At 36.7% G+C, this 14962-nt stretch overlaps 1 protein-coding gene across 1 annotated transcript in view; it reads left to right on the top strand.

Annotated features, from left to right (window-relative positions):
* Positions 1-14962, top strand: part of LOC149802092 (vacuolar protein sorting-associated protein 33B-like) — an 88969-nt gene that overhangs the window by 13728 nt on the left and 60279 nt on the right. Inside the window, exons 4-5 of the mRNA XM_089956490.1 lie at positions 364-481; positions 9589-9729. Of these exons, the coding sequence (XP_089812616.1) occupies positions 364-481; positions 9589-9729 (259 nt within the window). The remainder of the gene's footprint in view (positions 1-363; positions 482-9588; positions 9730-14962) is intronic.

The following is a 14962-nucleotide window of genomic DNA, read 5'->3' as shown; positions in this document are numbered from 1 at the left end:
GGCATAGAAGATTCAAAGATAAATTTAAACAAACCTCCTTATTTAACTTTCAGATGTATGTATAGTTTCAAATTTGTTATGTCAATTAATTTAAATCTCTTTATATGTGACATATATAATCTATGAAATCTTCCTTGGCTGAAATTATATTTTAGATTAATTTAATATTTGAATGTATAAGTGATAAAATCAACCATGATGTTTTTGTTTTGACAGTTCCTTTGTACCTATGAGCCTTTTTTAGTTTTGTTCCACAAAGAATTTATGTGCCTTTAATCTGTCTGACCTGTTTATTACATTCTGATCTTACATTATGATCTACTGACTGCCCTGAGTCATGCATTTATAATCTCTGCTGTGCAGGAGATTGTACCTGGTGCGTCCCAAGATCTCGAACATGAAGTGTATTGCAGACCACATACTCCATGACAAGTCCTATAAGGAAGAGAGAAAATACCGAATAGTTATGGTCCCTAGAAAGGTACAGTAGCCTTTATTAAGAAATCACCAATGGAAAGCCCAACTTGTGTTCTCATCATTGATTATGTGGTCTTCAACACAGGTTTGACTGTACATTGTATTTGCTGAGAACAACATCCATCAAAATATAGTTCCCACAAAAATTACAGTATCCATCAAAATACGGCTTCCACAAAAATTACAGAGCTAAAATGGATTTAACATCAAGTTAGTCATGCTGTACAATTGATGGCATTAAAATGTGCAAATACATTGTACAAGTTATGGGGTGAAAATATGTATTGTGTTTATTGACAGTAATAACATAATCCTATATGTGTTTATTTGAGAATAAGCGTAAATGAACAATCTCTTAAACTTGTCAAGCATGTTTTTGTTCAGAGAAATTAATCAGCCCAGAATATCCTCTTAATGTGAGGTAAGACTGTAGGACAGTATTGTTTTTGACCTCTTGCAGACTGTAGTACAGTATTGTTTTTGACCTCTTGCAGACTGTAGTACAGAATTGTTTTTGACCTGTTGCAGTACAGTATTGTTTTTGTTGTTTTCGACCTCTTGCAGACTGTAGTACAGTATTGTTTTCATTGTTTTTGACCTCTTGCAGACTGTAGTACAGAATTGTTTTTGACCTTGCAGACTGTAGTACAGTATTGTTTTTGTTGTTTTCGACCTCTTGCAGACTGTAGTACAGTATTGTTTTTGTTGTTTTCGACCTCTTGCAGACTAGTACAGTATTGTTTTTATTGTTTTTGACCTCTTGCAGACTGTAGTACAGTATTTTTGTTGTTTTTGACCTCTTGCAGACTGTAGTACAGAATTGTTTTTGACCTCTTGCAGACTAGTACAGTATTGTTTTTGTAGTTTTTGACCTCATGCAGACTGTAGTACGGTATTGTTTTTGTTGTTTTTGACCTGATGCAGACTGTAGTACAGAATTGTTTTTAACCTCATGCAGACTGAAGTACAGAATTGTTTTTAACCTGATGCAGACTGTAGTACAGAATTGTTTTTGACCTGATACAGACTGTAGTACAGAATTGTTTTTGACCTCATGCAGACTGTAGTACAGAATTGTCTTTGACCTCATGCAGACTGTAGTACAGAATTGTTTTTGTTGTTTTTGACCTCTAGCAGAATCAGTTACTGAACAGCATTTAAAAATATTGTTTTCTTTCCTTGATGAAAAACAAATTAGCAATAATGTTTACTTGAGACCTACTGTCTATATTAGTGCAATAGCAGATGAATGAAAACAAAGTTTAATAATACATTAGTAATGGTGCAAAACTTCACTTTTTCAAGGTCATACAGTGTTTTTGGTTAAATAAGTCTACTGAGTGTTTGTTATTGTACTCTGTTCAACACTGGTAACCTTTGATAGGATCATATACTTCATTGTATCTGATAGTATCTGTATTTGTACTGTCATTATGGGTATTGACACCTACTGAAATTTGATTATTTAGCCAAGAAGACTTGTGTCAGTTAAAATATTACTAGTCCCTTTGAGATTTTAGTCATCACAAAATGCTCATTACATTCGAGTTCACACTCCTATGTTTTGTTTTTGTGATCGGGCTTTTTGTCTCTAAAATGGAGTTATCAATAAAAAATAACCCAAATAATTGCCAAGGAGTTTGAACAGTAATCTGGGTAAAGTTTATTCTAAATCCATTGTAGAAACAGAACATCAAGCTTATGTGATCAGTCACAACACAAAACATAATATAATATAGTATGGGCAACCATGTGCGGTAATCAACCAATCAGATCTTGTGTAATCTAGTGCTCATAGTTAGGTTGCTTTACCATTCTTTTGGAATGAAAAGGTCAGTCATCTTGGTTATACACTGGGATGCAAGTCAGAAATTCATAATTTTACAGTTTCTTGATGTGACAGGCTGGACATAATTATATTCATTTATGTCTTTAAACAATTGGCTTTTTGTTTTTATTCTTTTTTGGGGATGTTTTTCATGAATCTGACAGACTAGCTACAAGCAAATTCCACTAGTCCCCCAATATTGTGTGTCTGTACTTCAGTTTGCTCCAGGATTCGCTGCTGCTTGTATTTCTTTCTGTATCTGACTAATTAAATTCACAATAACATTTCTTATTTCTCTGTCAAATAAATAACCCAAGGACATTAATGTTTTATATTACTCTCTGCTAAATTTATAAAATGTAGATGAAGAGAGGTAACTTTTACTGTTCAACATTTTTTGTTCCCACTTGCTGGCCGCTGGCATCCCTTATGTAACCAGTTTAAACTTTTTCTTGCAACTTTGTACGGTCCTGTCTAGAATCTGTTCAAACGTATATTTAATTTTGACAATCTGTCATTTATTTTCAGTTGTAAAGAAAATCCAGACATTATACATTGTGTATATATTTGCATATTTTCTAGTGCATTTATTTGTACTTTTGCAATTTATTTACCTTTGTTATTGTCCATGTTCTAAAAGTCAGTAACGCTTGTGTTCTCACTGGTGTAAATGTATTGTGCTATTAAGCTTTGATCTCTTAAAGAATTCTTAGGTTTTCTTGGCAATGTGAGTTTACCCATTTCAGCACTTTGTATATTTGTTTTAAATACTTTTGTGATTTTCTTCTCTTTCAGTCGAGTGCAAGAAGTGTTCACACTTTAAAGTTGTCGAAAGCAACCATGAGACATGCCTGAATTGCACAAAGTGCTCTTCTTCACACATATGTAAAGTGTGTTCAATACAGACATGTGGTCTGATGTCCCTCAAATCATATTTCATCCGCTGTATGATTTCTGGACAATCAAAGTAGGGTTTTGGCTGTCATGACTGTATCATCTGGGATTGGTGGATGAACCGGCTAGCCATCTGATCATGTCTCTTGACAGTTCATACAGTTACATGATCGTACACCCAGCACACCACCTGGCCACTAGATGCGAGTCTGGCCATATCCATGATACCATTACATGACAAACTGGCATCACATTTGGAGCTATCGGACATGATGCAAGCAACTCCATGAATCTGGTATTCACCAGCTAGAGATCTGTGTTGGACATGACTGCTCCAGTACTAATAGCATATCCTACAGGTAGAACCTTGTTTATGCATTGTAATCATTCTCCATCATCAATGGATTCTTATGCAACTATGGAGAGGACAGAATTTAGTTTTAAGTCTGCATTCAGAGCAGTATAGAGAATATTTCCATTGTTAGAATGTCCTTCTCCACAGGCAGTAAATCCTACTTACAAAGTCAAGGTCTTAACGGACATAGTGATTGTGAAGATTTATCTTTCAGAAGTTTGCTGCAATCATCGAAAAGATTGCAGATATTATTGCACGTCTTTCTGATAAACTTCACAGCTCTTACAACTGGAGAGCCTTCATTTTAGTGTGTCATTTGCCTGCAACTTTCTCATTGTCCAGTTCATATTCTGATGTTTATTGTTCAGACTTACCTAGTCTACAGAACGATGTTACTGCCTTCAGTCTTTCTGCTCTACTCTGTTATGAAGTGAACAGACAAGTGTTTAATACTACATATAATTTGGTCAGTAATATTGTGTTGACTTCCATCCTACTAGCATCTTTAGTGATCTTTCACCTAGTGACCATGCCTGGGATTCAGTAAGCTGTATTGCCAAAGTACAAATTAGGGCTGAGCAACACATGTTGGGGAAGGCCCAAATCAGCTCGTTTAATCTGAATTTGATAAAAGAGACACTCCTACAGTCTTCTCTCAAACCACATCTTGTGGTAACCTTTTCCTCCCTTTTGGCTCTCTCCTGTTCTTCTATAGAGGAATTGAAGAGATGAGAAAACATGAGTTTCCCCTTTTGCTGTCCATGCAAGTCCCTATCTCTGCACAACCACATCAGGATGAGACAACTGACAGCAGAGTTCTTACCAATAATGAGACAACTGAAGCCAGAGTTCTAAACACTAATGACAACCTATTCATGACCAAATAGTTTAAAGGTAGCATTGTGCCCTTAGCTTCTGCTAGTAGGCCGAATGGGAGAAAAAAAGAATATTTCTCCTCCAAGCTTCCTGCCAACCACCAGTGACTTGCTTATCCCTTCCACCTGCTGGTAGCCTTCCTGTATGTGCCAGACTTTGTTTTACCACACTTGGATCATCCTATTTTCTGAAAAATGATTGGTTAATCCAAGTGGTTTCATAGGGTTTCTGGATTTTGTTCATACAGCCCATTTCTCTTTGGATGACCCTCATCATGATGTAGATCCCCAGCATTGCCATGAGGCAAGAGGAGATTTTTCTCATAAAGTTGGTCCAAAAACCAAATTCATCAGGTTTCTATTCCAGACTATTTATGGTTATGAAAATCAACAGGAAATTGAGACCTGTCATAGAGTTGAGCAGACTTAATTAATATAATAGTTGTCAGAAAATTCAAGATGGAGATGGCAAGGTCAGCCCATCTTTCTGTGTGACGCAACAAATGCATGATCAGTCTTGACCTATCTGATCTGTTATTTTCATATATCTATCCACCAGGTATCATGCAAGTAATGTCATTTTGCCTACTGCAGAGTAGTGTACCAATTCCACACCCTTCTATTTGGCCTCAATCTCAGCACTTGGGCCTTCACCAAGATATCATATTCCTCTTTTGGACATCCTCCTCAACAGCATTGATGTATACTTGGATGATATACTGTGGTAAAGTTTGGAATTTGTTCACAGCACAAACAAATTAATCTACTTTTCATAGTTTAGGGTGGATAATCAGTGCAGAGAAGTTGGATCTTGTCCATTTTCAAAATTTTGTTGATCTAGATATGGAGTTTCTAACTGATATCAACCTGGTTTTGTTCTTCCCTTACAAATGAATTGTATCGCACATGCCTCAGAGAAGGCTTCTTGACTCCTCGGGCTAATCAGTGCATCAGCGGACCTGTTATACCTCAGCCACCATTACATGCCATTGCTGCATATGTACCTTATGGCACAGTCGTGCCCAGTCTTGGATCGTTTATATCACCATATTACAGTCTTTACTGAAATCAAACACTTTTTGCTGTAGTTGCAAGATGTGGGGGCTGGCAGTGGGAATACCTTTAGAAGCCCCACAATTTGACATTTTTTCAGATGTCAGTTTGGGGAACGCATTTGTTACAGAACTTTGTCTCCTGTAATTGAAGTTCATTCTCAGTAACTCCCGTGCTTGGGTAGAATGCATCCAAAAGACAAAGGTTCTGATAATGTCAGACAGTTTGGTCATGGTGACTTTCATGTTTAAACAATGGGGCACAAAATCTCCAAACCTTTGTGTCATGGTATGTGAGTACCTTCACTGATGTGCTGTTCATCACATGCATATACAAGTCTGACACATCCTTAGGCAGGCTTAATATCCAGGCTGATTTGTTATCAAGGAGTGGTCAGCTGCTTCATATGGAGTGATCTCTTTACTTCTCTTCTGCCGAGCCTGTGACATTTGTGTCAGACTGATACTTGACCTATTTGCAATGAGGGGGAACAACTGTTATGTATATTTAATTTGCATTGCTTATTAGTTTGTTTTATTCATTATATACTTTCGGTTATGTAAAATTGCATCTTGTAGCTGACCTTGTCCAAAGTTCATTGTCTGCATGACCAGAATCATTGATTTTTAAAAAAATTCTGGAAACAACTAATACAGCTAATATTTCCTCTTTGAGTGGGGGTTTAATATTAGGATCATTATTAATAGAAGTTAACATATTTATCTTGGTCTGAGTCATGGACATTGTGTTTACCATGTTCTTTATTATAATTTTAGTAACATAAATTTCTAGAATGGAATTTTCTAATAAATAATAGTTTTTTTTTGTTGTAAATGCTAATAGTGTCATAGGTCAAGTTGAGGGTTTATAACCTTGTTTACTGGAAATATTATTTATTTCTGTGATAACATCTGGGTAGAAATCATTTATATTGTTGTATTCAGAATTTGATTTGCATGAAATTGTTTATTATTCTCTGGAAATACAAAGTGCTCTATAATATTTTGGGAGAGATACATTAACTGGGAATTACAGTGAATTCTGACAAGGATTATATTACTGTGATTCAACAAAATACTGTTGGCATATAGTTACAATTTATACCATTGGTACATTAGTACATTAGAGACTACTGGCCACTACAGGTACATTAATACCTTCAGCATCAGAAAATGTTTGAAATACCAGTGAAGTTTATTCAGGACTTTATTCATTAGGACTTGTGTTTAATAGTAATTATAGGATTATTTTAGGATTTGTTTTGCAGTACCATATGTTCTTTTTAATTTTTACTTTTGTATTCTAGGGAGATAAATTATTTGTTGAATGCTACAAAATGGATTAGTTTTAGCTCTTTTATATTACTTAGTTTAAGACCATAAAGTCATAATAGCAGCAAAATGCTTACCTTCGTCTCTTGTTTCCTGGACTGAGAGGCATGGGCTGTTAGTACACTTTAAATAAGGTGGGAGGGAATATTATTCTTTGGCTTTCCTCCAGTGGTTCTAATACCAAAACTAATAGAGAAAATGATGTGCACAGACTGCAGAATAGTTCTGATTACCCCTCTTCAGTCTTGTAGAGGATTGCAGCAACTGCTTGGTCCTCCACTTCAAAAGCATGTAAGGGGAAATGTTGGGTTTTCAAGGACTGATGTCATATCACACCAGTATCATCCTCCACTCCACAGCTGGCAAAAGCTAGCCACTAAGGGATACCATTCCATGATCTCAGACATGTTCATGAATCACGAAAGAGATGATATTGGTCACAAAAAGGACCTTTCCAATTTGCTGTCCAGTTTTGGCATATCTGGACCATGCTCACTCACCTTGTGTCAAAAATATAACCTTTCCTGGTTAATGAATTGGCTTGACTCATCTAAGCGTTATCCCCTTTCTTCTACCTCATTGAAACATTTATCATTAAAGACTATTCCTACTGGTTACAGAAGGAAAGGAGGACAGTATCCCACAAGTGCTCAACAAAGTTATTAATACGGCATACTCCGAACACACATGGGATCAGGTATGACTCTGCACAGTTTTGGTTCAGTAAATATAAGCAATTTCCACAAGATTGACCTCTGAATGAAATGTCTCATTTTGAGACATATTGGAGTCAGTTATCTGGCATGCCTAGTCTACTTTCTCCAGCTTCTACTTCTACGATTTGGCCTCACAAAGGAGAAAGCTGAATCTGTATCTAATGATAGCTGCCATGAAAGTACAACTGAAGCTGCAGGCTTGACTTGCAACTTTCACTGGATTTACCTGTGACACTTTTGAATGTTAGGCAATAACCAACCAAGTGTGGGATTCCACAGTGATCTACCTTGCACAGGTATAAACACATTGTCTTCAGTTATACTAAACTTACATTAGAAGTTCATTCTTTCAGTATTGTGCTCCAACAGGGTAAGCCAGGTAGAGGTTAGATGCTCAAACATTTCCTCCTCCTCCTGGAGTTCTCCAAATGTTAATGTAATCCGTTAATGTATTTAACACAGAAAGGAAATTTAGTAAGTTATCTGTCTCTGAAAATACTTAATTGAATACAGCATTTCCCTGCAATGCAAGCATCTTGGTGGGGGAGGAGCTGCTGGTTTAACCTGTAAGAGTTACTTTCCATCTACATGATAATGAACAGACTTTTTTCATCTTTCAAGGATGGCTGGATTTGTAGGTAGCAGAGAGTAGTTTCTAATTTTAATGTGATCAGGTAAATATTTTTAAAGAAACAATTTTTAAAAAAATTATTTTCTTTCACATATTTTACAGTTTTAGACCAAATTGGAACTCAAAATATCTCATGGTGATCTTGTCTAGCTTTATCTAGGAGCATGCTGGGATTGAATTGAAATGTAGATAGCTGTTCTGCTAGATGAGTATATTTTTGCAAAGTGGTGAATACTATAGCATTGCAGTGATTCATTATGCAATATGGTTGCTTGGGAAGATATATGAAACTGACCAAAGGGTATAAAAACGGCTCCATACAACAAGTACAAACTGAGTCAATTGTGTAAAAATAGAAATACATGAGGACTGACTGTGTTCAACAAATGTCCAAATGACCTGGACTAAGATATTACGGGATTAAAAATTTTAAACCATTCAGTTGTAATGGGAATGGTTACAGTAGAGATTGAAATGAAATGTAGATAGTTGGTTTTCAAATTGAAATTGTAAGAAATGAATTATTTTCTGCTAAGGATGCAGATCAAGCTATGGCAAATGTCTGGAGGGAAGTAGTTGTTATTTTGCTTTGTCTTAGGTCTTTTTCACCCAACTCCATGCCAGGTGTTGGGTCACATTGATATTAAAAATAAATTTTAAAAAATCTATATATATTTTTGGACAATTCATAGAACCATATTTTATGGTTCCAAGCTTCATTCTTAAAGATAAACTGCTATTAACTATTAAATTAATCTTCTGAAATGTAAATAAATTTTGATTCCGAAATTCATCTGCCATTCATCAAATACACTTGCTTCATATAGATAATTTGTGTACTTATAGTACTGTAAAGGATCCAGTGTTACAATGCCTTTGTTTATTACGTATAGTACTGTAAAGGATCCAATGTTACAATGCCTTTGTTTATTACTTATAGTACTGTAAAGGATCCAATGTTACAATGCCTTTGTTTATTACTTATAGTACTGTAAAGGATCCAGTGTTACAGTGCCTTTGTTTATTACTTATAGTACATATACTGTAAATGATTCAGTGTTACAATGCCTTTGTTTTTTACTTATAGTACTGTAAAGGATCCGATGTTACAAAGTCTTTGTTTATTACTTATAGTACTGTAAAGGATCCAATGTTACAATGCCTTTGTTTATTACGTATAGTACATATACTGCAAAGGATCCAATGTTACAATGCCTTTGTTTATTACTTATAGTACATATACTGTAAAGGATCCAATGTTACAATGCCTTTGTTTATTACTTACTGTACTGTAAAGGATCCCGTGTTACAATGCCTTTGTTTATTACTTGTAGTACTGTAAAGGATCCAGTGTTACAATGCCTTTGTTTATTACTTATAGTACTGTAAAGGATCCAATGTTACAATGCCTTTGTTTATTACTTGTAGCTATACCTTTGCGAGATGATACTGGAGCAGGAGGGAGTGTATGGATATTGTGAGATTGATGAATTCCACCATGACCTAGTGGCAGTGGACAGTGACATAATGTCCATGGAAATTCCAGACTTCTTCAGAAGTTTCTTCCTGGTAAACTTGTCTCGTAAACTATTTTCTAGTCGAATAATATTTTTTATTCTTAATTCCAACATAAATTTAGATAAGTGGATGTTTTAAACTTACAGATTATTTTTTTCTTCTCAAAAATCACAAAAGAGGGAATTAGTGTTCCGTAAACGTTTGGCTGAAATAACTGCCATGACCTCATGTTTTGTATCATGAAAATGGGATTATATTGGTAAAGAAAAACTGGCCATATATTTATTAATCTGTGTCATTTTCTGTTCTAAAAGAACATTGTTCAGAACAATTAATAATTTGATTTTATGTGCAACATAAGGTCAGGATCAGCAGAAAATGGTATATTTAAGATAAATTAATGTTTATGATGCAAGAAGATAACACAACTCAGACTCAGATTAAGTGGTGGAAAAACATTTGAGTAACACTGTGTTCTTATGCCAATGTATTCTTAATTTAGACATTTCTTTTTACAGAAACATTACACAGTTTATTTGCATTAACCTATGATGAAATATCTGGGAAAGTGTTTGCATGTGAATAAGGAAGATGTTGATTGAAGAAATAAGGGATTAAAGATCAATCACAATCAAATTGGAGCAGGCACAACAAGCTATTACATTGTTCTCGATCACATACAACATTCCCTGATCACATTAACATTAGGAACAATCCAGTCCCTCTATATCCTACATAGATAAAGCTGAGAAACTCTTACCCATTACCCATTAGCATCTCTACATAGTTATCCATCAACCATTGGTTTACTTGTTGAAGCTTTCTCAGCGGTATGATAAACATCATCCTCTCAGAATCCTACAGGATCATCATTGCATCTACCAATTCAACAAAAGATATAGTAAAATATTATGAATTTCCACAAAGTTCAGGTAACATTTTCTGTTAATTTCATGAATATGTTTCTTTTTGTGATTTTTTTTTTCATGGATAGTTTTACATATTTCCACAAATGTTATGGACTTTATTTTCTGATTTGGTATATCACATGTGGTATCATCGATATGTGCAGGCTGTAATTATATACCACAAACAATGGTTGGATTTAACATTTGTGTTTTTTGTGAGTTGCATCTTGTTTTTGTTTGTGTAGTTTTCTGTCATTTTTGGAAAACAGTGGTGATCGCATGTACAAAGTGCAAAATGTTCAAGGTCAGTGAGGATAAGCGAAAGACTTACCTTCCTTGCACTCAATGTACATAGACAGCACTATGCAGCATTTGTAGCTCCTGGTCAGAAGGGACATAGTCCTCAATATTTCAAAAAATGTGAAGGCATGAGATAAAAAGGCATTTGAGTCTGATATCTTTAGTTGGCACCTGAAAATGTGTGCAGACAATGACCCAGCTGACTGTCATTCTACAGTCCCGCTGCCTTTCAGTATTCCTTTCAGCTGTCCAACCAGTCATCTCTCCTGGCCAATGTTATTGGTATATCCCGTAGAGAAAGACAGTGCTACACTTGCGAATAATGGTACTTCTTTCATGCTAATTGGTGTATGCAGACATGGAGGCAATGCTAGGCAATGACAACCCTAACAGTGAATGTGGGGGAAAACTTTGATCTGCTGACTCATTCTGATCTGATTTTGGCAAGGACCAAACTCAAATCTAAATCATCTGTCAAGGAAATTTACCAGAATTTAACTCCAACTGCTCCATTTGTGAGTCAGGACTATAACATCAAAGTGTCATAAGATGTTGAGGATGAGGTCAAATAGCCCTTTTTTTGTCTCCTTCCTTACCATGATAAATGTTAGCTGGGTCACTGGATATCTCTCAGGCAGAATCTATAATTTTGGGTATTATAGTGGCATTTTGTTCTGAAAGCCTTTTACCATTGTCTTTTCAGCATGCTGAAGCCACACACATGGCCAATTCCGGTCATTTATAAGAATATTGCAATAGTAAACATATCTGCTTTGCAGTTCTGTAAAGTGAATCACTGGGCATTCGATGTGACTTCCAGGCTGGCACAGAATATGCTGGTGACATCATATATGCTTGATTTGGGTCATTGCGATATCCTTCATCTAAGAAACAAACTGGAAAATGAGCTTGTGTTTGAATTAACAGGCTGCATAGTCAGAGTGATTTATATGACAACACTCCTCCAGTGTCTGACCTTGATTTAATATGAGGAGATTCTTTATTTGTTCATCATTACTGAGGCCTCATCATTGTTTGGCATCATACTCTTTGCAGGGTTATTTTGTCACTGTTGTTTTGAGGTCGTATAGAGAATGTGTGGAAGCACATGGCACATTGCTTCTTCAACATTCCTTACTGCTTCCACTACTTTTTCACCCTCAGCATTCTTGGCCACAACAGAAACATGGTCAGGGGCAGTGAGATGGGCAGCCACATCACACTGAAATCGGCAGGCTTGGCCACAAGGGGCAGTGAGATAGGCAGCCACATCACACTGAAATCAGCATGCTTGCCCAGAAGGGACAGTGAGATAGGCAGCCACATCAGCAGGCTTGGCCACAAGGGGCAGTGAGATAGGCCACCACATCACACTGACATCAGCAGGCTTGGCCACAAGGGGCAGTGAGATAGGCAGCCACATCACACTGAAATCAGCAGGCTTGGCCACAAGGTATAGTGAGATATGCAGCCACATCACACTGAAATCAGCAGGCTTGGCCACAAGGGCAGTGAGATAGGCAGCCACATCACACTGAAATCAGCAGGCTTGGCCACAAGGGGCAGTGAGATAGGCTGCCACATCAGCAGGCTTGGCCACAAGGGGCAGTGAGATAGGCAGCCACATCACACTGAAATCAGCAGGCTTGGCCACAAGGGGCAGTGAGATAGGCCACCACATTACACTGAAATCAGCAGGGGTCACTGTCCCAGCACAAGATTACAGTCCAGATCAGACATTCCTGGCAGATTGATTTTGTCCAGTTTTCTGTCAAGGAGGGGCCAGACTCCTCATGCCAGTTGGTCACTTTACTCAGCGATCTTTCAGCAGATTTGTAGATAGATGATAGATCTCTTGGTCACAAAATGGAATCATAAGCTGCCAACTTTCGTCTCTATTGCCTGCTTTAGGCCAAGGATATAACTCAAGCCCTTGTGTTATGGCTGAAGTGGGTAATATTCTGAAAATCAAAACATCAGATATGCAGACCTGCCAACCCTCATGATTTTGGCATGAATTTCATGACTCTTGTTAGCGATTCACGGATTCACGCCACATACAAAAAAATCATGAATTTCTGAATTCTCAATTGGCTTAAATCAGGCATAAAATAACTATCCCATTAAGTGCTAGTCTAAATAGCAGCAGTGGTCACTGATGTCAATAACAGCCCCATATTGCTAGTCGTGATGTTAGTAGAACTATATCCAATTGTTAGCCCTGTAGCAAGCATTGTAATGTATATAATATATATTTAGAACAAGTTTTACAAATGTTCATTATGAATAAAACCGGGCCCAACTAAAAATGGTAATTGTTTTAAAACCAACACTAAATGAAGACAGCTTTTTTGAGTGAGGGAATTTTTGAGATATTGAAAGATTAGCATGTATCATAATTTGCTTGAGTACATATTTTGTCGCGCATGTGCTGACACCACTAGTCATTAATCTTTCAATGTTTAATGTTTCGTAATTAAGGTACACTACAGTTAAAATGCTTTCACCTCCAAGGGAAAAGATAGGTATTTCACAAGAAGTGAAGTATAGATTGCAGTACAACAAAAATTGGCCTTGCATTCAGCCATCAAACATCGATGTACACTAGGCCTCTATGATTTTCACACAGTCATGTGCCGTGAATTTTAGAATTGGGAAAGTGCACAGGGGCTCGTATCGTTACTTGCATTTTACATGTCATACATGAACTATGTAATAATATATGTGTGGGCATGTGGCAGAATGATGTGAAAAAGCACACTGCTAGCAAAAAGCATATAGATATTGGCAAAAATAAGAGCACCCACAGCAGATTTTCAGCTCTGGAGTATGTTAAACCACCTACTCTGCAACTCAAGTCCTGCAACCAATGCTGAAGCATTGTGAGTTTTCTTGTTGAATATAATCTGCCTTTCTCATTTAGAGATCAGCAACAGTGACAGTGAAAGAGTATTTCCCATTGTAAGGAAAAATAAGACAAACTTTAGTGCCTCTGTAGGTGCAACAATTTTAGTCGCCAAAACTAAACAGCAGGCAAGAGGCCTGAACTGTTTTGAAAACAAATTTACCAGTTGATTAAGTTAAAGTCTGCCACAGCATCATATCATGACAAATAGCGTGAAGTTTGTGTATATAAGTAAATTTGGCTGCAAAAAAATTTGTACATGTAATCAGTGTAAATAATGTGTTTTAGTTTTATTTTGGGATTTTCATATGATGCAGTACTGACCATCAAAGTTGATGAAGCTAGTGACATGGTATAATTTTTCACTGAGTTAAAAATTCACTAATTTTTATCCTGCTTTTCACTAATTGCAAGTCTGAAGGGTTGGCAGCTCTGGTTATTGTTGTTGTTGTAGGGTTGACTGCCATTTTTCAGCACACGATAGGCTATGCATGGCGGCCATATTAATGGTGAAGGAAGAACCCGGAAAGAACCACTGACCCACGAGAAGCTACTGGCAAGCTTTCTTACATACCCACATTAGGTTGGCAGCTCTGGATATGCCTCTTGGAGAATTCATCTCATTAGATTTGAGACATCTGGGTGAGTTTTGCATTTTGACCTGAGACATATTAGAAACCATTTGCTGACATGTACGGTCAAACTTCTCTAGTTTTGATTTGCAAGATCTAGCATTGCAGAGGTAAAAATTGACTCCAGTGGGTCCAGTAACTGTAGCTGAGATGACCACTTGACCCAATTGATTCCAGTGCAGCCTCATCGAGGGTGTAGGTTTAGTTGTTTCACTGGTTTTCAGCAAAAATTTGTGCTCAGAAATGGTCATTTTGTCTTTTTATTAAGGTATTGTCATCACCTGTTACATGGCCATCATTTGTATTGCCTTCATATTAGAAGATTGGTTTTTCTCCTTCTCATATAGAATCCAGCCATTTTTTTTGTTGATGGGTTCCCACAGTGGAAATTTTAATGCTCATCCATTTCCTCTACCTTTTACTTATTTTCCCAGCATTGGTGTCATTGGGGAATTATTTGGATTGAGAAAGTAAAATGTTTGGTTAATTATGTTTTTTGAGATCACATTACTATTAAACCCTTACACACCTACCCACTA

This window comes from Sinohyriopsis cumingii, chromosome 4 (assembly GCF_028554795.1).
Source record: "Sinohyriopsis cumingii isolate HCF-2022 chromosome 4, ASM2855479v2, whole genome shotgun sequence".
Lineage (NCBI taxonomy): Eukaryota > Metazoa > Mollusca > Bivalvia > Unionida > Unionidae > Sinohyriopsis > Sinohyriopsis cumingii.
The sequence above is the reverse complement of the archived record's forward strand: the minus strand, read 5'-3'. Positions and strand labels throughout refer to the sequence as shown.